The sequence below is a fragment of the Ochotona curzoniae genome, unplaced genomic scaffold (genome assembly GCF_017591425.1).
Source record: "Ochotona curzoniae isolate NIBS_2020 unplaced genomic scaffold, NIBS_Ocur_1.0 contig_4514, whole genome shotgun sequence".
Classification (NCBI taxonomy): domain Eukaryota; kingdom Metazoa; phylum Chordata; class Mammalia; order Lagomorpha; family Ochotonidae; genus Ochotona; species Ochotona curzoniae.
Window position 1 is genome coordinate 4820180 of NW_024466312.1, and position 23363 is coordinate 4843542.

At 52.8% G+C, this 23363-nt stretch overlaps 1 protein-coding gene across 3 annotated transcripts in view; it reads right to left on the minus strand.

The window, feature by feature from the left end:
• Nucleotides 1-13291: 13291 nt before the first annotated feature.
• TNS1 (tensin 1) overlaps nucleotides 13292-23363 on the minus strand; it is a 263601-nt gene continuing 253529 nt past the window's right edge. For all 3 annotated transcript variants that reach the window (XM_040986491.1, XM_040986490.1, XM_040986489.1), the window contains 6 exons: nucleotides 22755-22832; nucleotides 20916-20987; nucleotides 20480-20648; nucleotides 19548-19616; nucleotides 19165-19197; nucleotides 13292-17307 (listed from right to left, as the gene is read on the minus strand). In XM_040986491.1, coding sequence (XP_040842425.1) covers nucleotides 17163-17307; nucleotides 19165-19197; nucleotides 19548-19616; nucleotides 20480-20648; nucleotides 20916-20987; nucleotides 22755-22832 — 566 coding nt within the window. In that variant the 3' untranslated portion in view covers nucleotides 13292-17162. The remainder of the gene's footprint in view (nucleotides 17308-19164; nucleotides 19198-19547; nucleotides 19617-20479; nucleotides 20649-20915; nucleotides 20988-22754; nucleotides 22833-23363) is intronic.

Genomic DNA, 23363 nt, shown 5'->3' on the forward strand with positions numbered 1-23363 from the left:
AAAACAGGAACGAGCAAAAAAAAAAAGCCAATGAAACAAAGATTTGGAGTTTTATTTTACTTGAATAATGCAGAACAGCAGAGAATGAGGCTCACAGAGAGAGCTTCCATTCTTTGGTTCACCCCTCAAATGCCCACAACAGCCAGGGCTGGTGCAGCTCAAAGCCAGCATCCAGGATCTACACTGGGGTCAAGGACCCAAGCTCGTGAGCTGTTATTAGATGCCTTCCCAGATCTGCGCCCACAGGAAGCTGTAGTGGGAGCAGGGGAGGAACGCTACCCAAGCTCTCAAATGCAGAATGTGCACATGCCAAGAGGTAGCATCCAAGCTTGCTGCACCACAATGCTCATCACCCCCAAAGATTTCCTTCTTCTACAAGATCAACAGTGCTGGGCATTTGGCCTAGCCATGAGAAGGTCCCACATCCCACACAGGAATGCGTGCATTCAAGGGCTGCTGCTGGCTCCTGCCAGTGCACACCCTGGCAGGCAGCAGTCATGACTCCAGTGGCTGAGTTTCACCCACTTGGAGACCTGGATTGAGTTCCTGGCTCCCAGCTTCAGGCCTGGCCCAGCTCCAGCTGCAACAGACATGCAGGGAGTCAACCAGTGGATGGCAGAGATTCTCTCGCCACATCTTTCCCTCTGTCTCTCTCTAGCCTTATCTTTCTCTCTGATTACATACTTTTTTAAAAATAGTAAACAACACTGACAGGGCTAGGAGAGTACAGATAACAGCGGATATACACAGTCACAGCTTAGGTGAGTGGTCCAACCCACAGCGAGCAAAGCACCTCAATTCATTCACCAGGAAACAGATCATTTAGATAGCCCTGCAACTACTAAAGAAATAATTTATCATTTAACCCTCAAAAAGGGACTCCCTGTTTATGTCCTCATCGCTTCACTTCTGATCCAGCTGCTGCTAATGGCCTGAGAAAGCAGCAGAAGATGGCCCAAGTATCTGGGCCCCTGCAGTGCACATGGCAGAGCTAGAAGCTTCGGGCTCCAGGCTTCGGTCTAGCTCAGCCCTTGCCACTGCAGCCACCTGGGGAGTGAACCCACAAATGAAAGATTCTCTCTCTCAATTACTCTTTCTCACTCTCACTCTCGCTCTAGCTTTCAAATATACAAATAAATCTTCAAAAAACAATAAGAGAACGCTACCACAAACCAAGTTTGGTTTCTTCAAGGAATGCAAGGCTAGTAAACCACAAATTTCAACATTTATTTATGATAAATATAAAAGTTTCTCAGAAAAAGATACTGAAATAGAGCAGAGTTCCATCCACTTGACAGAAAGCACCTGTAACACCCACAGCTAACGTGATCGCTCCTTTTAACTGGGCAAAATTCAGCGCTTCCTCCCCAAGTTCAAGAACGGTGTAAGGAGGTTCCGGGTCTGTCCTACCGAGAGTGACAGGCAAGAAAAGGAAAAAACAAGCAAACAAAAAGACATCCAGATTCAAACAGAAGGAATAAAATAGCTCTGTTTGCAGAGGACACGCTTGGCCATATAGAAAATCCCACGTCCTCTACAAACCAAGTGAAAACTCCTGAAGAGGAGAAGCACGTGGAACAGTAAGTAAACTTGGCAAAGATCACCAGTTATCACACACACACTCACACATACACAAGCAACAAAATGCAGACACCTAAGTGTAAAAATACTCATACAAAACTTATAATTAATTGCTTAACAAAAACTGAGGTGTAAAGTGAACACAGCACACATGGAAGCTGCATGTTGAAAATCACAAAATACTGATGAAAGAAGTCAAAAGACACACACAAAAAAATGGAGAGGCATGCTATGTTCATTGGGAAGATTCCACATGATAAAAATGCCAGTTCTCCCCTGATTGCCCCCAATTGGTATAATTCAGTTCTTATCAAAATGCCAATAATGTTATCTGTAAATAGAGACAAGATTACTTTAACATGTCCACAGAAAGACTAAGGAAGTGAAAGACCTCAAACAATCTTGAAAAAGAATAAAGACAAATTAGTCTGCTCAATCTCAACACATACTATCCTAGTATGTACGGAGATCCATTATTTTTTGGCACCAAAATAAATATATCCTTGAATCCCATTTTGCAAGTACTTTTTTGGAGAACACTCATTTAAAAATGGGATTAAAGGATGAGTGGATTTTGCTGCAAAAATTCCTAAAATACATGATTTTTTCACAATATGCATTTTTTTTTTACAGAGCCCTAGTTAGTAGTCATGACTGTCTGACAATGAGAGAGGAACAGACACACAGAGCCACATAGGGAAAACTAGAGCTGTCCGTTAAAAGTTGTTCTGGTCACGTTCTATATAAAAACAGTGGGTCTGTTCATTTAAAGGGGGGAAAAAAAGCTTTTTAAAAAAACAAAGCCACTTAAATATCCAGCTGATTTGTTGTGAGTATAAAACTCCTACCAAAATAAAACGTTCAGGGTCTATGGCTAGACCGAGAGTACTCGGCTTGATTTACAAAATAAAGCTTGCCAAATTGGATTTGATCAAAACTGAAAACTTCTGTGCCATGAAAGATCCTACTAACAGCACAAAAAGAGGAGCCACAGAGCAGAGCAAACTTGGCAAGCCCCTTATCTGACAAGCATTGACCCTAGAGTATGTAAAGGGCTCTCAAAGGAAAAAGACAACAAGATGTGCAGTGAGACACTGGGCACACACACTGCATCAGAAAGGATAAACAGACAGCAGATAACCCAGGAAAGATGCTCAGTACCACCAGGCAAATGCAAGTTAAAACCAGACTAACACCATACACTTATTCGGTGGCTAAAAAATTTAAAAAGCAGTACAACATCTAATATGGGTGATAATATGAACAAATAGGAATATTGACATGTGTAAGGGTCAGCCACCTTGAGCATGCTGGGCACTATCGATGAACCCTAACCATGCAGCTTGGCATGACAAGCCTTGGCAATGACAGCCCGGAGAAATGGAAACTTACATTTCCACACACACAAGGCGTGGATAGCAACTTGTGCTGTGAGGAGGCGGGAAATTGGGGAATAATTCAGGTGTCTTATAAACAGTGAAGCAAAAAGCAAATCTGAAAACAGACACCAAGCAGCAAGGACAAAGCCACAGTCTCTTCAATTGAGAGTTCACTGAGTTCAGCTGCCTTTATGTCCATTTGGACTGTGTGCACTCCTTTGAATGTGTGTGATGGAGTCCACCCCGTAGTGGCCTGGGCAGTACCCTCCACACCTGGCCCTGCCCACCCCCCAGCATCCTCTCCTGGTTGGGGACCTATCCCAGCCACGCCTATGCTGACACGGCAGCCTCTCGGGCTCCAAGCCTTTGCCCAGCCTGCCCCCGCTGCGCACAAGGTTTCACCCACCTCTACATTCTTCCTCCACCTGACAATCCCCAACCTTCACTCCAAAACCCAAAGCAGACATTACGTCCTTCTGGAGCCTTCGCTGTACTCCCACTTCCCCCAAGGCTGGATTCAACTCTTCTGATTCAGTCCCTCTTACCACTCTCTGCCTCCCCCAGGGCAGATCAGTCTGGGCAGTTTTGACACTTGGACAGTTCTTGCTAGGTTGGGCCTGCACATCTACATGTTCAAGGGTGTTCACAGCACCCTTGGCCCCTACTGTAGATGCCAGCATTGTCTCCCAATCTCTGCCTCTGGCTGGGACCCCCCGACTCTAACACCTCAGACAGCCAGCAGGGGACAGCGTCTCCTTTCCACACCAAGTTCAGAAACAACTGAGACAAGTATCCCAAAGTCAGGGAGATTTAAAAAAAAAAAAAAAGTCAGTGAGTGAACTGATTGGAAACTGCAACTGTGTTTTCCAGCTTTAACTAAAATGCCCGAGAGGCCAGGTTGATTTTGTTGGACTGTTTGGCGGCTCACAGTCTAAGGATCAGGCAGTCCCAGGGGTCTACAGAGAGGCTCACCCTGCAGTGATGCACTCATGAGTCAGCCTCCATGAGGGGCAAAAAACCAAGCTCACATGCAGGACACGCCAGTCACGTAGCTAGAAACCAGGTTTCACAAGAATGCCGAGGATAAGAAAGGAGATAAGGAACCGCTCGCTGTAATAACTCAGGAAGTTCCCAGCACTGCACTAGCCCAAAAGCTCACCACTGCATTTGTCTCTGGTGGTCAATTTGTGTAAACTAGGAAGCTCACCTACAAGGCTCTCTTGGCCTGCCCCCCTAGGGGGTCTCTCCTTATACAACCAGCTCAGGGGGCTGCATCCTAACCAACCCAGTCCAAGCCAACTGCTTCCCAAAGACCTTGACTTCATACATGACAGTTGGACCAAGCCTCCATCCCTTTAATTCTTAAGGCTTCAGGGTTCCACCATCTGCATGAGTTCAGATGCTAAGAGCAGCAGCTGCCACTCCTGATGGGGTTCCGTGGGGTAAGCTGCCCTGGCTGGCTGCTCCAAGCCTAGAGAAGCTGAGCCCAGCTGGGGAGGAGCCTACAAAGGGAGCTGCTCACCTAGCTCCCATGTGCCCTGTCCTGTAACTCTCTTTTCCCGTCCACCCTGCAGCCCTGCTCACACCAGGAGGTCAGCAGTGTCCTACTTGTCCCAGGGTGGCTACTCCCGACATGCACCTGCTGATCTCACAGTCCCCACTGTGTCCAGAGAAACCAGGCTGCCTGCAGCAGCTCTGCTAGGCACTACCTTGTACCGGTCAGCCTGTGACTACAGCAGACGCTTCCTCCACCACAGCCAGAAGAGGGCGATGTGACACTTCTGGTGCCCCCACCGCCTGGTTCCCCAGCCCTGGGACCAGCAGATGTGAGAAGGAGGCAAGGGGCCTCCCTTGCTATTGCAGGTTATGCAGCCAACCCAGAGTCTAAACTTGGACAAGCCTGGGCACCAGAAGCCTCCCTGAAGCTCCCATCCTGTGCGGTATCCTCCTAATGTTTCCTCCCCTCTCCAAGGTCAAGCGTAGTGACCAGGTCCTTCCAGCTCTGAACCAGTCAGGAAGGCCCTGTGGTCACTCTGGGCGTTCTAATCTGTGAGACAGGGATGATAACAGCCCCTCTCTGGGCCTGCGCATCTCACAGAGAGAACAACACATCACAGGCAAGCAGTCAATGGACGCTACTCCCCTCCCGGGACTGGACACCAGTACCTACTGCACGCCATACACACACACACACACACACACACACACACACACACACACACACACACACACACACACGCATGCGCACTAATCTTCACTTGGCTCCGTCAGCTAAATGTACTGCAGCATCTTACATACAGGCACTGAGTGTCAGGGGACTGGCCTGGGATCACATGAGGAAGCAGCTCTGCAAAACCAAAGGCTCAGAGATGAGCATGTCCACATGCACCAGAAGCAGCTGCAATCCTGCCCATGTGGCCTGAGGCCGAGGCCAGGCTATGTGATTTTCTCCCTCATAGCATCCACCTGGACTACATCCCCAGCTCCCAGCCAGAGCCCCAGCCCAGCCCAAGACAACCCTCACTGTTATTGGCTTATAGGGGGTATATTAGTGGAGAATTCTGTCTTTATCTGCGTGTGTGTGTGTGAGTGTATCTCTATGTCTCCTTGTATGTGTGTCTTTGTGTATTTGTCTCATCCTCCCTGTGAATGCCTGCTTATGTGTCTGTCTCGCTGTGTGTCTCTTTGAATGTGTCTCTGTGTGGGTCTGTGCGTTACCTCTGTTCCTCTCTGTGCCTATGTCCCCATGTCTGTGTCTATGCGTGTATCTCTAAGTCTCTCTCTACATATATGTAGTCTGTTAAATGCGTATCTGATTCTCTGTATGTATTTATGCCTACCAGTGTGTGTGTCTCTGACTGACTATAGGGTGACGGCAGCGCCATAGCAGACCTAGCACCCAGGCAGCCCCACGTAAGGCCAGAAGACACCCAAAGCCATCATGTGACCCAGAGGCCCATGCCAAAGAAGTAGCCACAGAAGTTCTGAAAGGGGGCATCCCCATTGTGCCCAGGGATCCCGACTGCCCAGCCAGTGGCCCTCCCACTGAGCCACCCCAGGGCCTCACTGGTTTTTGCCCTGGCTGGCAACCTGAGAAGCCTCCAGCCCCACCTCTAGGCAGGTGTAGCCTTAAGAACTCTGGGTCAACTCCAATCCACCAGCAGGGTGATTGATGATAGCACTGAGGCCGCCAGGTCTCTGTCCTCGCCACTCCCTTGGAGCTTTTAATAAACAGCCTGCCTCTAAGTGCCCAATTACTCTGCGTTTCCAGCTCGCAATTAATCCTGTCTCTCAGTTGGCTGTGTCCGCTGCCCATTGGCAAAGACAGGCTGCAGTTCTGCATATGGCCACTAGGGAGAGCGCGGGGACCGTGACAGCCCTGGGAGGCCATGGGGGAGGGCCTGGTAGGGTGGAGGAGAAAAGAGGATTTTGGATGCCAGCTCATTACACAGCTTCCCCCTTAGCTCTCCCACCCCGAGCTCCGGCCCCTCCTGTCCTCAGAAGCCCTGGAAAGGAGGCACCCCTGCTCTCCAGCTCTGAGCATCTGCAGCCAGAGCCCTGCCTCCTGGTGCTCTTGGGGTGAGGATAGAGGAGAAGGGAAAGGAGGTGAACAGAAATCAGAGCCTGCAGAGAGGAGGGGGCCGAAATGGGAAGACAGAGCAACCCGGAGAACACCCTTGGAGCAAAGACTCCAACTCAGCTCCCCCAGCTAGGCTCCTGCAGACCCCAAACCTTCACCCGCCCCGAAGACCCGAATTTGGTCTTCCATGTGCCAGTCTGGATTCGGGGTGACTGCAAGGGGGCTGGATGAATGGCTGGGTGGAAATCCGAGAAGAGGAAGTGCCCTGCGCCAGCTGCAATAGGACACCGGGCCCACACAGCGCCTGCGCTGCCCTCCGATTGCCGCCTCACCTGGGCTTCACCCCTCTTATCTCGGCTTCGGACAGTACCACCCTGACACCTGCTCACGTGTCCCCTCCCCACCTGGTGCCCCTCCCTCTCACAGCTTTCACACGCATGAAACCCAGGTCAAAGTGGCCAGCAGCTCAGAAGAGGAATTAGCTAGGGAGGGTCAAGGTCATCTGCCTCCACGAGCTGTCTCAGTCCCTAATGAGAGCCACATATCGTCCACAACCTGCTCCTCCTCTCTGTGTGGCCCTTGTCCACGACCTCCTCCCAAGTGGCTTCAGCTGGACCCCAAGATGGCGGCGGCGGCGGGTGCCAGCCACAGCCACCTTCTGGATGGCCCTACATGAGCCTGCAGCACACGGCGCCTGCTATCTCCAGCTTCCTCCCAGAGCCCTGCATCTACCATGCCTGTCAGGATGCACCGCACATGGACTGTGGCTTTGGGGTGCCCACTCGTTCTCCCCTTCACACAGCCATCTCCACTGAGCTGGCAAGCGCTCTGTACCTGGTACTCAGCGCCCAGGCAGGGAGGAGGCACTGATGGGTCAGGACCCTCTGACACCTTAGTGTCTCCAGGGGTACCCCAAGTGGCCGTCGGATGCAGCATGGTCGCAGGAGGGAGGAGGCTGTGCTGCAGCCCCAGCCCTGGACCCTCCTGCCTGAGATGCAGGGTTGCCTGGCAGGCCACGGAGGCAAGCTCACAGGCACAGGCCGCGTACACACGTGGCCTCTTCCACAGAGGCAAGGCTGGAAAGCCCCGCAGCTGTCCGTCCAGCCCCAGGCACTCTGTCCTCCTGCCTCTGGCTCATCTTTACCAAGTCCACCTCCCTAGCAGCCCCAGAAAGAGGCTCAGTGTTGCCCGCTCCTCCGGCCTCTGGAGCTGCCAAGGCACACTCCTTCCCAGTGGGATTATAAAACAGAAGTTTCTAAGCACTCCCAGCATCTTCTCTCCTCCCTTTTAGCAACGAGCCCCCAAAGATTGATTGCAATCCCCAAAGGTGGCATTTCCCAGTCGCTGCTTCGGGCCTTTGCTGTGTGAGCAGAAGCAGCCTAAGCAGTGTGAACAATGTGTTATGTTCTGCCTCTTCCTTCCTCTTTCCTGTTTTGCCTGACTGGGATGCAACTGCAATGGCAGGAGCTGCAGCAACCCTCACAGACCACATGTTCAGAATGGCCAAGTGACACAACTACAGGATCCTTGATCCCTGAACATCTCCACCTCTAAGTGGGGAATGGAAACCTCCACAGTCTGATACAGAGCTACAGCGATCTTCAGGCCATCTTCATAGCACTTGTCAGCTATGAGAATCGAACAAAGCACATCATCTTCCTAAGCTTGGGTGTCCCTGGCTATAAGCGTGTTTCGCATGAAATGAATGAATTGACATACAGGTGTGGGTTGGCAGGTGCTGGAACTCACAGCCCAAACAGCCACCAGGAAAATGCCAACCAGTGGGTGACATGTGCCCATCTTCCTCATGCCCTTGCTACGAGTACCAACCCCAGCAGAAGCCTGCCTCCCCAGCCTCAGTGACCTCGCAGTGCCCCCCTCTTCCTGGTCGTGGACACAGGGCTCCCTACATGTGCATCTCTGTGTAGATTGCAGTCCTGGCTCTTAGTAAGGACAGAAAAACGAGCACTTACTCTCTTTCAGCTGCTGTGCCAGGCTGTCCGGAGTCACGAAGACAAGCCCAGAGTCACAGGTGCAGAAGCACAGCCAGCTCACACAGCCGCGTGAGGCACGGCCAGAGCAGACGCCCAGGCATGCAACTAACCCCGCAGCAGGTGCGTCTCATTGCCATTCCTCCCAGGTGCTCTGTGGCGTTCAGACATACCAGCCTCCTGCTGCTGTGCTAGGGCCTTGGCCTGGGCAGGCTGCAATGCTGCCTCCCCTGTCTGCCCCAGTCAGCTGCTGTCCACCTCATGCACTCCAGCCATCCCTGCTCTGGCCACACCGTGGCGTGCTGTGCCTCTCGTCCAGACCACGCTGGCTGCCACAGCAGCCACAAGCTCAGAACCAAGCACGGTGCCTGCTGGTGGTGGGCGCTCGCCCAGCAGCTTCCTGGACAGACTGACGGATCGGCTCAGGCCGAGGCGCTCACATTTCCTCCATCTGGTGGGCTTCACTCTGTTCAGGCCACCCTGCCCCCAAGACCCTGGGGGAAGGGAGGGGGTGTGGCCAGGTCAGATTCTGCAAGTGCTGAATGGGGAGGGAGGGGTGGCTGGTGACTCCAAGCCCATTACTTTCCCAGCATAAAGTAAAGGTCTTGCGGAGGGATCCAGAGGCCGGACATCCCGTCTCAGTGGCCAGCGCAGGTCTCTCAAAGCCCAGAGCAGCTGGAGGCACGGAGACAGTCGCAGCCATCCCCACGGGCTGTGGTCTGGCCTGCGGAACCGAGCTGTTCCATAGTTGGGGAGGTTCTCCGCCGAGCTTGTTGCTCTATCAAGTCTCCCTAGGTCCCCCTTGAAGGCGGCTTGGACGCCTGGAAGGAGTGTTGGTTTCTACGGGGCCTGTCTCACCACGCTCAGATGAGGAAGGTACAGTTGGAAGAGGGAAAACACTTCTCAAAGTGCTTCAGCAAAACACTTCAGCAAAGTCACAATGAGACCCAGCCTGGCGCCGAGGCCTCAGCCCTCCGGGAAGGGCGCGCCGGTCAGCGGCTCTTCGCCCAGGTCCCAGGGCCACTTGGGCTCGGGCACTTCCACTTCCGGGGACGCGGAACTCACCCCTCCGGAAACTCGCCTTGCCTTTTCCATTGGTTCCTCCTGTCACAGACCTCCCTGTAGTACCCGCTTGTCGCTTGTGTGATGTTCATCGCCCCTCCCACCCCAGCACCCCACTCCTAAGTCCGCTCCCAGACCCTCTGCCTGGTGCTCCCTCTCAGAGGTGCGGCCTGTGTCTACCCCACAGCCCAGGTGCAGCAGGCCTCTGTTGCGCTGACCCCGGAGTTTGAGCGGCATGCTCTCCCCATGTGTGGCTGGCTCAGTCCGCTGACAGCGACCCTTACTGGCCTCAGGGCCCTGGGCCTGGCTCCTCTGAGGGCTGGAAAGGGCTGCTAGGTGGAAAGTTAGCAGGGAATAGCACCCTGCTTGGGGATGTGTCGCAAGTCTCAGGGACTGGGCCATGTGTCAGTGTGTGTGCGTGCCACATGCTCCTGTGGGGAGAGGCCGTATGCATGCATGTTCTAACCCGCGGCGTGACAATGCCACCTGCGTTGAGAGCTGTAGCGCATGCCAGCTTCTTTGAAAACCGCAGTGTCCCGTTTTCCAACTTCCAAAGAAGAGCCAGCTCCTCCAAAGAAATGTCCTTGGAGGCTAAACCCTCAGGGAGCTGCCCCCTCTGCACAGCGCCCACTACCCCTGTGGGAGGGAGACGTGGCTCCTGCTTGGCCTTCTCACAGCAGTACCAGGGGCATTCAAGGTCTCTTACAGGCCTGGGATGTATGGGCTCCATTCCCATGGGGCAGGCACAGCATTCTCCCAGTCCCAGAAGGAGAGCTTAGGAAGCAGCTGGTCACAGGGACCAGAGCCAGTCCAGGGTAGGGAGGGCGAGTGAAGGGCTGCTACCCACTGACCCTCCTCCCAGCTTCTCAACTGCCTGCATAGTCCCCTGCATGGAGCTTGCCATGTGAGCATGCACACCCATGCAGCACGACAGTCCACCCTGGCAGCACACAGATCCAACCTGGTACTGAGGAAATGAACAAAACCCAACACCCTCTGTGCTGCAGATCCTCCCAGGGCCTCTGGGCTGAGGCCCAGGCTTCTGAACTTCGCAGCCAAGTCTGAGAAGAAGGGAAAGGCCACCCCTTCCTCCCCACCCCCGGCTCCTTACCGAGCCTCCTGCAGGCTGTCGGTGCAGTCCTAAGACACACAGGCACGTGCAGGACATGCATGCACACATAAGACACATGTGCACACATGGGACCCAAGTGTATACATGGAGCACATGGTCACACCTGGGACACACATGCATGGGATCCATGTGCACTTACTAGACGCAGGTAGACACAGGGCACATATAGGACATGCATGTACACATGTGGAACACTGCACAAGTGGCACATGCATGAACACGTATGACACATGTACCACTTAGGCACACACGTGTGCACAGAGCACAAGCACACCCACAGGATTCACATGCCCAAATAGGGCAGGTGTGCGCATGTGAATGTGTGCACACAGGACACACTTGCAAGGGACACACTAAAACACATGTGCACGTGTGGGATAGTGATGCACATACAGATGCCCTGGGATCTTGGTAGTGAGCAGATACTGATCTGCAGGTCTGCAGTGAAGACTGCTTTGCTAACATGCTCCAGGGGTTCCCCAGGATGGCAGCACATGGGCCACGCTCTGCACACATGAGGAAAAGGCCTTGTACATCTCACCTCCCTCCCTGGCCCTCCTGCTGCAGCCCCAGTCCATTTGCTTCTCCTTGGGGCATGGGCAGCACAGCTGAACACTCCACCATCCCCACCAAGTCTCTGGAAGGAAGGCTGCACCAGCTCAGCTCACAAGTGCAAGTGTGTCCTCCCTCCTCTGGACTGCTCCTCCCCTGGACTGGGCCCAAGAACTCCCCCAAACACACTCCTTCCGCCTCCCAAAGCCACGTGCTGTGTGCTCAGCCCCCACAAAGGCAGTCCTGTCTGCTGCCTACCTGTGGCTCAGAAAGGCCCACCTCAGCCATGAGAATCAAGACATGAGCTCGGAGGGCCACGGACAGAAGCTCAGCATCTCTGGGATCCTGGGCTAGCTTGGCCACTTACTCCAGCTTTGGGACTTGAGCAAGGTCCTGAACCTCTTTAAACCTGTTTTTTCTTTTGGAAAATGGGAACATGGATCAGCCTTATCTCACAGGTGCCGAAGAAAATGTACCCAACGGCTCAGCTCAGACCCTAGTGCTTGGCAAGTTTCCTTTATCCAGTGGCCACCTCCAATGATGCTGCTGGCTCCCAGCTTGATCTTGAAGAAGCTGCAAGACCCCTCAAGGACCTGTTTCGTTACTTGTCCCTTGGGTCCAGCAGCCTCTGTCTGTGGAGATGCTCCCCAGTATGGCTCTACTGCAGGAGAAATCTGTGCATCCCATGTCCCAGGTCTCCTACGCCGTGGATTTCAGAGTACTGTCTGGGAGTTTCAGGGGTATCTGAGGCCCCTCAGGAACTCTACAAGACCCAAACACTTTTCATAATAATCCTAGGTCATTGTCTTTCTCACCCAATTTCCCACCAGCATAGTGTTTCTGAGACACCTGTTTGTTATCTCACAACAAGTTAAATGCAAAAGCCATAACCTTCTGTGAAGATGTTGAAGTTTTCAACATGCAAAACCCCATCACCTTGGTCATCCAGTCTTTTGTTTACAAAACTGGCATGATTTTTCATTAAAAAAATATGCGTGCAACATAGAATGAACTTATTATAGCTATGGACATAAATGGATTTTTTCCTTTTTTTTTTTTATTATGGTAAAGACCAAAATGCAGGGGATCAGCACCGGCACAGCAGGTTAAGCAACGGCCAGCAAGGCCAGCATTCCATGTGAGCACCTGTTGGAATCTCAGCTGCTCCACTCCTGATCCAGCTCCCAGCTAACTCACCTGAGGACCCCAAGGGAGTTCCTTTTCTGGGAACTGGCTCAGCCCTGACCACCGTGGCTGTTTTCTCTCACTCCACAGATCTGGCATGTGGGCCAGGTGCAAATGTAGTTATCTGTTCTGGATCCATCATTTGGGGTCCTGGAGCATTTGTGCCGAGTTCTCACGGAGACGAAAGAGCCTCCCTCGTGACTGGGGTTGCCCCACTGGTGGGTGAAAGCCTGGGGCACCTGGTGGCACCTCATGTGGGTAGACATGGCCTGAGAATTAAGCCAGCAAGAACCAAGTGACGGCAACAAATCCTGGTCCCCGTTCTGGAGCCCTCTGCATCCGGCCAGGCCTCTCGGTCACTTGGGCCTCCCCTACCCTGTTGAGAGCTAAGGAGTTGATTAGCATTTGTTAAGCTTGGCTCCTGCAGGAAATGGGCTTGGAGGCTAGTGACACCTGGTCTGTCAGACTCATTAGCATCCGATTGTTCTGCTAGAGGCTTGGGGGAAAAGTATATATGACTGAATAAAGGGAGGCCAGAGAGACCTCTTCCACCAATACTGGTCTCCTGTCGGTGTCTGATTCCCTGACCCTCACCGTGTCCATGCTACTGGCTCTGCTGGCCGGAACACTACCCCCCACCTTTTTTCCCTGACATGAGTTTTTTTAAATCCGTACGAATAAGCAGGTCAGATCAAGACCTGAGCAGTGTGGCAAGGCTGCTGGGTGAATCCCACCACGTCTCTGGTGCCTGGAGTGGCTCCACTGGCTGCCAGGAACACCTAGCAGACCCCGGTCCCTTGAGAAACACAGCTGGATGCGAGCAAAGGAGTTTCTTCAACTTTATCATTTATAAAGCCATACAATGGATCGCGAAGAAAACGAGCCGCTGTACAGGAGTGGGGACAGCCTCAGTGAACATACATTCATATCTGGGTCAGATAGCACAGGCTGAGGGTTTATACAAGGTGGCAGAGGCTATAGGCATGATGATACAAAATATATATTTCCATCTATATAAATACACAGCTGGGGGCGGGGCTTCTGATTCTCCTGCAGAGGGGAAGGGGGGAGGTAAGGAATCTTATATTTGTTTTGAATGGTGTTCAGAAGGGAGGAGGAAGAATGAGGAGACACAAGCTCAGCCACATGTACTCACTCTCCTGCGTTCTCACACACACATACGAACCCAGTATGGGCACACAGGCGAGTGTCAAACCATGTGAACACTGATTAAGAAACCAAACTTGGGGCATCCTCCCACAAAAACCCATTACAGGCAACAATGTAGACATCTGAAGAAGAGGGGCTAGAGAAGAGCACAGGCGTCCAAGCCTCATGAAGCCTTGGGCCTAACACCTGTCCTACAGGCCCGGCCTCCCTTTCCCTTTCTTGGCCCTGGGATATTGAACTTGACCATCCAATTCCTCATCACCTGTGACCCCCCCACTGCCAAGTTCCCTAAAGGGGTGAGCAAAATACACAGACACATCCACACTTGCACACACACACATCCTAGGTTCCCATCGATCCAGGGTCTCAGTGCTGTGGGACCTGGTCTTGAAGCAAGAGGTGGGCCTCCACCACTTCAGTTACCCAAAGTGTAGGATGGGCTGGGTGGCAGCTGCCTCCTGTGGCTGAGGCATTGCCCATGTGATCTCCCCAGGTGCTGAAATTGGGGCAAAACCAATAACGGGCAGAAGACCTAGGAAGAAGAAGAGAGCCCAGTGGGAGGGAAGATGCTGCTCACGTTCCCTGAGCCCTCTGCACCCCCGGGGGACACGAGGAGCCCCCGCTCACCACTCTGGTCCAGCAGGGTGAGGTGTAAGAACATCCTGTCTTCCTGTCTCCCAAAAGCCTCTATTGGGCCCATCGCTGTCATGCTTGCTAGTCCTTGACACACCCAGCAACTGCTCAGGCACAAGTCCCAGCTTTTCCAGACTTGGATGAGATGGGAGAGAAGGCCCATCCCAAACCAAGCACTTGAGGTCTCTGACCTCCCAATTCTGTGTGGAGAAAGGAGCCAGGATGCCATGTGGCGTGTGGGAACATCTTAGTCACCCTATCCCTCTGCCCCCATTATAGCTCATTTCTTCCCCACTTTCCTCTAGGATCACCTCCTCCCTCTGGACACACGAGAGCAGCTTGGGGAGACAGGGCTTACTTGGCAGGGTCTCTGCCACCCCTTCCGGCCCAAGCCAAGTTCCATAATTGACAAACAAAATTCAACAATAGCAACACACATGCAGGGAAGAACAACTTACACATTTTTACAAAGTACTAACAATCAGTACAAAGTGCTTTCTTTTTGAGGAAATCTTTGGCAAGAACAGACTGTGGTGCTGCGTGGTGGCATGTGTACCCATACGTGTGTGCATCTGTGTCCCCTGGGCTCACCTCTGAGGTGAGGGATGCCAGGCCCAAATGTGTGGTGAGGCTGCTCTGAGCTGGGGTCCCCTTCCCAGTGGCTTTCCTGGCCAAGCCAAGGCAGGTTTGGGGGCCCTCCCTCGCAGCTCAGGCCCCCACAGTGGCAGGGGTGGGTGGTTGCTGGTGGGGCAGTGAAGAGGTGGGAAAACAGGTGCAATGGCAGAGCCCACCTTCAGATCCCAGGGGCCAGGTGTGGATGCCAGGCAGCCTCCAGCTGAACAGGCCACCTGGCAGCAGACAATATGAAGATATTTACAAGGTGACTAGGGAGGGGATGAGGGGAAGGGCCAAGCAGGGCATTGGGGTGGAACATCTCAGAAGGAAGAACACTTTGGGGGGACCTCACTGTTGGGGAAGTGGGGTCATCCCACCCCCACCCATTTCAGACACTCTCCAGCTCCTTAAAACACAACGTCCACACAGGTACAGCTCCCTGGAGGAGGAGAAATTTGAGATACACACACGTCCTTTTCCGCATCTGCCACATGCACCCATGCCCCTCCCCTGCCATTCTCATGCTCACAGAGGCCATGGGGATGGGGGAAGCTCTCCCCACCACACCCTGGCAACTGACCACTGGGCTCCAGAGAGAGCCTGTGGGAGACCAAGGCCCGGGCAAGGAAAACCGCGACTGGCCCAAGGAGCACGGCCTCCCAGGTCTCATGACTTAACAGATTCAAAGGGACTGGAGTTGGTTCATGACCAGAAAGGCCAAAAGAAAAAAAAAAATAGCAGTGTAGGGGATAATAAATACTTCCGGGAAATTTACCTATTTTCTCTCTCTTTTTTTTAATCTTTTCTTATATTTTATTAGCTTACAGATCTGTTAGTATGTCTCACATATATATTATATATATTTATATATCAGTCGATGCCTCACTCTCAAGGACACCACAGGCTTAAAAATGGAGTCCTGGTGAGCTTCTATTAGAGGTGGACCTCGGGCTCTCAGGGCCCCAATGCACGCCTTCTGCCCCTGTTCCTTGGGCAGCGTGGCTCCATGGCAAGGCTTTGGTGTTACAGGCAGGCCATGCAGGGTGCTCACGGCACCCCAGATAGAAGCAGGCTCCACCATAATGACAGAGGGGAGAGCAAAGTCTGCAGGCTTCTCCCCAGGGGAGCCTGGCCAAGCAGGGCCTTGGGCAGCAGAGAGCCCCACACAGGGGCAGAACAGGGCAAGGCAGAGAAGTTCAACCCACAGCCAGCCCCTAAAGGGCATCATGCAAAGAAGCAAGTCAGAGATAAGGCCAGTTCTGGGCATGAAGCCCAAGGATGGGGCTGATGTGGGGAGCTAAGGCAGGGTGCTGGGCACAGGTAGCAGTGACCTGCCCACCTCACTGTGAGCCGCAAACTCAGCAAGAATGCATGCAGCTCAAAAAAAAAAAAAAAATGCATGCAGCTCAGCTGAGCCCTTCCAGACAGCCTTCCCCAAGGCCACAGCACAGCTACACATATGTTCACTCTCTCCAAAGCTCCAGCTCCCAGCGGGGAAACAAGGGAGAAAGGACTGGCGGCACCCAGGGCCAGCAGAGGGCAGGAAGCACCCTTGGGTGCTCCTACTAAGGACAACTGTGTCCCCTCCCCACTGCCTGGTTACGCTAAGGCCCTAAATTTCTTTGGACAGCACGCATGTATGCATGCAAACACGTGAGACAGACATGGGTTCCAGCTGCTGCAGGCAACTCTAGGCCAAGAGGTGAGGATGTGTGACTGCAGACACCTGAGCACCCACACAATGTGTCAGAGGCACAACAGAGGGGCCACAAGGCCTTGGGTCCAAGACACTTGTCAGTGAAAAAGTTCTGCCACCTCTGGTGGGTCTGGATCAGCAACCCACCCTACAGGTGGCCAGGGAAGAGTAAGATTTTTCTCTCCTTGCAGAGCTGTTGAGTGAGGGATGGGAGACTTCACTCCCCTGGAGGCGGATTCTGAAGGAGGCTGGCAGGCTCCAGGTGGAGCTCCATTCTTGGAAAGCAGGGTGAGTGGCAGGTGTGCAGCTGGGGGCCCTGGTCCCACCATCTGGGAGGCACGGGAGATTGGCAGTCTTCATCTCCCCAGGGAAATGCGAGTTCTTCTCCTCGGTCTTTTGCTTTCTCTATCCTCCCCTCTCTCTGCGATTCACTTCCCTCTCCCCATGTTGCACTTTCTTCTCTCCTTCTCCAAAATCAGCCCAAAGTCCTCCTTCTGGATTCCAGGGTGGTCAGGATTCGTGGGTTTGCTCCCTCCCCACACACCCCAGCCCCAACTGCCCTGGCCCTGGGCATGGGCTGGGGAGCTCATCTCTTCTGGCCGGCATTCAGCATGACCTTGGAGACAAAGTTGACAATGGCAGAGGCTGGCTGGTTGGGGTCAAGCTCAGCGAAGAGGTGGCAAGCGTTGTCCGTGCTGCTGCCCTGTTTCCGGGCCACAAAGCCGAAGAGCCTGTGGGGGTGCCAAGAATGACAGGTGTGAGGAGGCAGGGACAGGGACAGCTGTTGGGGAGGGTTGAACCTCAGCTCTGGAGGCAGCGCAGGTGTATAGCTTGGCCTGGCCAACTTCTCCATCCTACCCAACCCCCAGTTTTCCCTGGGCATTAGGGGTTGGGGTTGGCACTTAGGAGAACCCTGTCCTGCCACACCACCCACGGGCTGGGGACATCTCCCACCAGGGTGAGAGGGACAAGACTGTGGATAGTAAGGGGTGGGGAGGAGAACAGAAATAAAATGGGGACATTCCCAGACAAGCTTCTCTGGCCCCTCCCAGCCCTGCCCCACCCTGCTGACTGCTCTTAGGCATAAACAAGCAAGTGAACCCAGTGGTGCCTGCCTGGCAAAGGCCATGGCCCTCTCCAACTCCACGAGAAGGTCAGGGTCACCATACACACACACACACTCGCTCTTAGTACTCCTGAACTCAAGACCCAAGTTCCCAGAGAACGCAGGTCAGAGAAGGAACCCCTCTGCATGCCCTCCACCCCCACCAGGACTAGAGCGGCCCAGTCTTCTGTCTTCGCAAAACAGAGTTAAAAATATGAGGGCAGAGAACAGAATGTGAGTTCAGGTCCCCTCCCAGTAAGCCTGTTGCTAATTAGAGCAGGTCGGGGACTTCAGGACAGCTGGAGACGCCACCCATGGAAACCCCTCGTCGGCACTGTGCCATAATAGCCAAAATTAGCAGGGCTGGGTCCTGCCTGCTGCTTGTGTGAGTGCACATCCATGTCTGCCCTGCCACACAGATCACACACAGCCCACACCACATGCACACAGTACACACACCCCACGCATGTACTGCCTACACACTCCACACTCCATTATACCACATACATCACATACATACCACACACTGCACACATACACACGTACCACCTACACACCTCACTCTACACACACCCCACATGTACCACCTACGTATCTCATACTTTACACACACACACACACGCACCACCTACATACTCCATACTCCACACATACCACATGCACATACATCACATACATACCATATGCACACACAGCCCACACACTCTGTACACACACCATACAAATACCACACACATCACACACACCATATATACTCCATATAGATACCAGAAATATACCACATATGCACAGCACATACACCCCACACCACCACACACAGTACAACCAAACACCTCACAAGCATACCACATGCACACGGAACACACACCCCACACAGCACCACCCTACACTCCACATGCATACCACACACAGAGTATGTCCCCCCACACATGTACCATTATACACCCCACATGCACACAGTACACACACCCCACACGTGTACCACTATACAAACCACACACATACTACACACACATACCACACACTCTATGCACAACCCACACACTCCACAGACATAGGACACACTATACATACACCACAACCTACACATGTGCGTATGTGCCCTTCATTCCTATAGCTTTGTTCTCGGGCTGGGAATGACAGGGCCCTGTGACATGGGGTGGTGCTCAGGCAGGGGAGAAGCCAGGGTCTGGAGAGCAACCCCAGCACCTCCCCTTCCAGACTGGCTTCTCATGGGGCTGCTCTGGCTAGAGTGAGGTGTGTCACCAGGCTTCTGGCACAGGGTATGCCAGACAGCCCTGGTTGCCACTGCCTGCCAGGATGGAAACCCTGCCATGCACTGCCACCTGCCCCAACTGCAAGCTCTGGCCTGCCCGGAGACACGGGGACTCACTGACTCTGGGGACTCATTCTATCATCACAGCTCTGCAGGGGCCCTAGCACTGATTAACAGCTGTGCAGGAAAGAAAGAAGCCACACTTACTTAGCAGGGGCACCACCCTCGGTTTTCATCCACCTACAGAGAGAAAGATGGCTCAGGATGATGCAGGTACCTTCCCCGCCCCGCCCCCCCCCCCAAAGTCCAAACTTGGGAGGGTGTGGGGAAGGTAGAGGAAGCCCCCTCCTTCACCCCAGTCCCCACAGACAGACCCCTGTGAAGATGAGGCATGGGGCACACAAGTACGCCAGTGCAGAGAGGAGAAGCAGACTTGGGTCAAAGACATGTAAGAGCAGGTGAAAACGGACAGCTGAGTCCCCAAGGGGCCTCATGTCTGCAGCAGGAAAGATTCAGGCAGGTGGTCCTGCAGAGCCCGGAGCACACAAACCAGTGTTGAAGAGCTGGGTGTGTGGGTCTGTAGAACTTACTTTCTTTCCTGTGGATCCAGGTCACAGAAGGTGACAGTGTTGAGGGGATAGTGTCGTCGGAAGAAGAGCCTATGGCACACATATCAGATTAAAAGAGTGAGTGTCAGGCTGGCTGCTACCCCTCCTTTTCACCTGCAGCCAAGACCACCTTCCCACCACCATCTGCGGCTGTCACAGAGCTGCTGCATGGGTGCTCGTAGATGAGCAAACTGGCCTGCTCTGCTCCCCCTGGGGGGCCTGGGCAGCATGTGGAGACAGATAGATGTGCCCTGGAAACAGGTCCAAGATGCAAAGGGCTGGAAAAAGAAGAAACTGGGACTGAGGCGAGAGAAAATGAGGTGGTCCAGAGGGAGAGGCTGCAGCTGGATGCACTGGTTAGGGACAGCCCATTACGGAAGGCTGTGCTCCAGGATACAGGTACTTTTATCAGTTGTATGTAGAGCTGCAAAGCCAAAGCAGGAAAACCCTTGTGGAAGGATGGATGCATGAATAAACAAATGGGTGACTGGATAGTGGATGGATGGATGTGTAGATGGGAAGGTGACTGGAAGGAGGGATGGATAGATAGATGGAAGGAAGGGAGGATGGATTATTGGAAGAGTAGAAAGATGGATAGGTGGGTAGAAGAGTAGAAGGATGAATAGATGGGTAGGAAGGATGAGTTGAAGGACAGGTAGATGTATGGATGATAGGAAGGAAGGGAAGGGAAGGGAAGGGAAGGGAAGGAAGGATGGGTGGGAAAGATGAACGAATAGATGGGTGGAGGGACAAACGGATGGAGAGGGCAAATGGAGGAAGAATGGACATAAGTGAGTAAACTGATGAGTTGGTAAGTGGGTGGGTAGATAAGACAACCAGGAGGTGGGTGTAAGGGAATAAGGGATGGACCAACTGGCAAGCAGGTGAGCAGCACATGGGTAAAAGAATCTTACTTTCTCTGGTTGTCAGTCAGTGTGATTCCCTGGGCAGACACCTTGAAGTGAACAATGGTGGCAGCTGGCGTGGGGTCAGCAGCCAACGTCTCAGATGTGGCTTTGGAAATAGCCTGTGGTCCTGTGAGGGACTCCATGTCCACAGAGTTGACGAAGAGCACATTGCAGGCTGGAAGAAAGTGACACAAGGAAGAGTCATGGGGTTGGAGGTGAGATGGCACCACAGGCCCACTCTTGGCAGGGTGTGGGGTAGAGGAGGGACCAGTTGCAATTTCAGGCCACAGTGGGTCAAGGCATCTGTATGCAGACATACAACCTATCCAGAGACATGGAGGTATGGGAGAGGTATTTGCAGCCTGCACCCATAGGAGAGCACAAGGCCAGGAAAGCAGAAAGAAAGCCCTAGACCAGGGTCCAGTCTCAGGGGACCACTCACCAGCTCCTTGCTTTAGCAGGTCAGAGGTTGAGTTGGCGGGACCAGAGCTATCTTTTGATTCATCTGTGGGGTCTGAGACAAAAATTCAGCTGGTAATTAAAACCCGAGAGCTGGAAAGAAGCACACGTTTGGCTGGGCCTAAGGTGAGCAGTGCAATGGACACTGCCTCTCCTAAGAGGCCCTGGCAGCAGTCACTGCTGGGTGATGTTCAGTACTAAGGGTTCAATGATGCCTCTAAGTGCCTGGAACACTGCGTGCGGCTCTGCAGCAGGACAGAGCTAGACTCAAACCCTCGCCTCAGTGCTTACAAAGAGAGGATGCCGACCATTCATCACTTCCATGCCCCGTGTTCAGCCAGGTGTTCAGCACAACACAAACCTTCCAACAGCAATTGGCGGCAGCCATGGTGATGGTTTGCACTGATGAGTCTTGGTGTTGATCAACAAGTACCCTCATTTTTTAAACCTTCATGGAGCCTAACTATAATTTCAACATGAAGAACTGAGCAATGTATATGTTCATGGGTTTTGATGTTAACCATGTCAAGATAGGTTGCACACTGTACAGAATTCAATTTCTATTTATCAACCAGATGCATCTTTGAAAAATCAGGGGGAAAAATTTGAGTGTTGGTTACACCAGGGTTTGACAGCCTCTGGTATGCAGGCTTGTTAAGCACAGATTGCTGGGCCCAAGACACCCAAGCACCTGAGTAGCAGGTCTTGAGAACATTTACACTTTTAACAAGTTCCTGGTAGAGGCTGACACTGCTGATCAGAGGACCACACACTGAGATCCGTGCTTGACACAATTTAAATAACAAGCAGTTTCTGATGAACTATTTCCATAAATGCCAGAGAAACAGAAGCTGATTAGCATCTAGCATATGTCATCAACAATTCTACCTAAGTTGTATTTAACTTTGGGTCAGTTATTAATCACTATACAAATCAGATTGGTGAAATAATAGATATTGATAACTGCTATTAAAGGTTTCATGTGTTGTTATAACTCCCGGACCTCCAAGCACAGGAATGGATGGAGTCCTAGGGCACAAGCCTTTGGGGCATTTCCAAGGGTGCTCCTGACAGACAGGGTCGGGAGGAGGCAGTGCTCAGACCTTGCTTTCAGCACCAGGCATTACAGAGGTGCACCTGTGCACTTGGGAACAGGTGGTAGAAGCTTGTGCTATGAGATATCCTGAGTCTACCACCACACTCCAGGACCAGGACATATTCCTTGCCCATCACCTCACTCAAGTACCAATGTCCTTGGCAACTATGCAAACTTCCCATGAGGAACCCTCGCTCTTCTCCAATGACTCAGTGCCTCCCACCCCCCGCCACACAAGTACGGTTGGGCCCCATCCTTTCTACCCTCTCCCCTGGAGCACACTCCTTCTTCCCCATCCAGCCAACCCCAGGGCATAGATGCCCATGACCTCAACCTGCCTCCCCTCTCCATCCCTCCTACTGATGTCCACCTCATTTCCAGGACATGGCCCCTTGGGGATGCCTCCACCTCCCACCACCATCATCACCACCACCACAGGGAGTGAGGCTTACTCTGAAGGATCTATGTGAAATTGCCTAGAGAACTTTCTAGAACAATCTGGCAAGTCAATTCTGAATGATCCTGGAGTTAAGCTTTTTTAATGAACTTTTCCTTCTTTTTTAATAGGTGGTCGGGGAGCAGGAGAGTGATTCTGATTTTCCCCAAAATGGAAGAACGACCCGAGGATGCCACCCCAGGTGGTTGTTCTGAAGCGGCTGGCACGGCCGAGATCTGGAGTGGCCAGCTCAGGGGTGCGCTTGGCCAGCCGGAGCCTCGCGTGCCTACCTCGGTTTGGAATGACCAGCTTGCAGGGTAGAGCCAGTGGGATGATGGAGTGCTGATAAACCAGAGCAGACAGAGATCCTGCAGGCAGAGGGACAGAGGCATGTCAGGAGCAGGGATCCTGGGAGCTGAGGGCAAGGGAAGGGCACCATGCCCCACTGTACCCCATCCACCCCACCCCATGCAATCTTCAGTTTCTTGATTATCTTTCCTGTATCCCACACCAGCAAAGCTTAAAGTTTACCCTCTCTTTTTTTCAGCAAGACCCAGGAAAATTCTAAAGGCTCATTTAGTAGATACAAAGTAACCTATTTCCTTCATAGAAAGCTCTTCCTGGGGGTTGATGCTGTGGCATGTGGGTTAAAGTTGCTGCTTATAGCACAGGCATCCCTCACGGGTGATGGTTGGTTCAAGTCCCAGCAGCTCCGATTCCCATCCAGCTCTCTGTTGATGGCTTGGGAAAACAGCAGAGACCTTAGGTCCCTGCATGTGAGAGAACCTAGAAGGAGTTCCTGGCTCCTTGGCTTTACCCTGGCCCAGACCTGGCCATAGAGGCCATTTGGGAGATGAACCAGCAGATGGAAAATGCCTCCACCCCTACTCTGTCTTTAA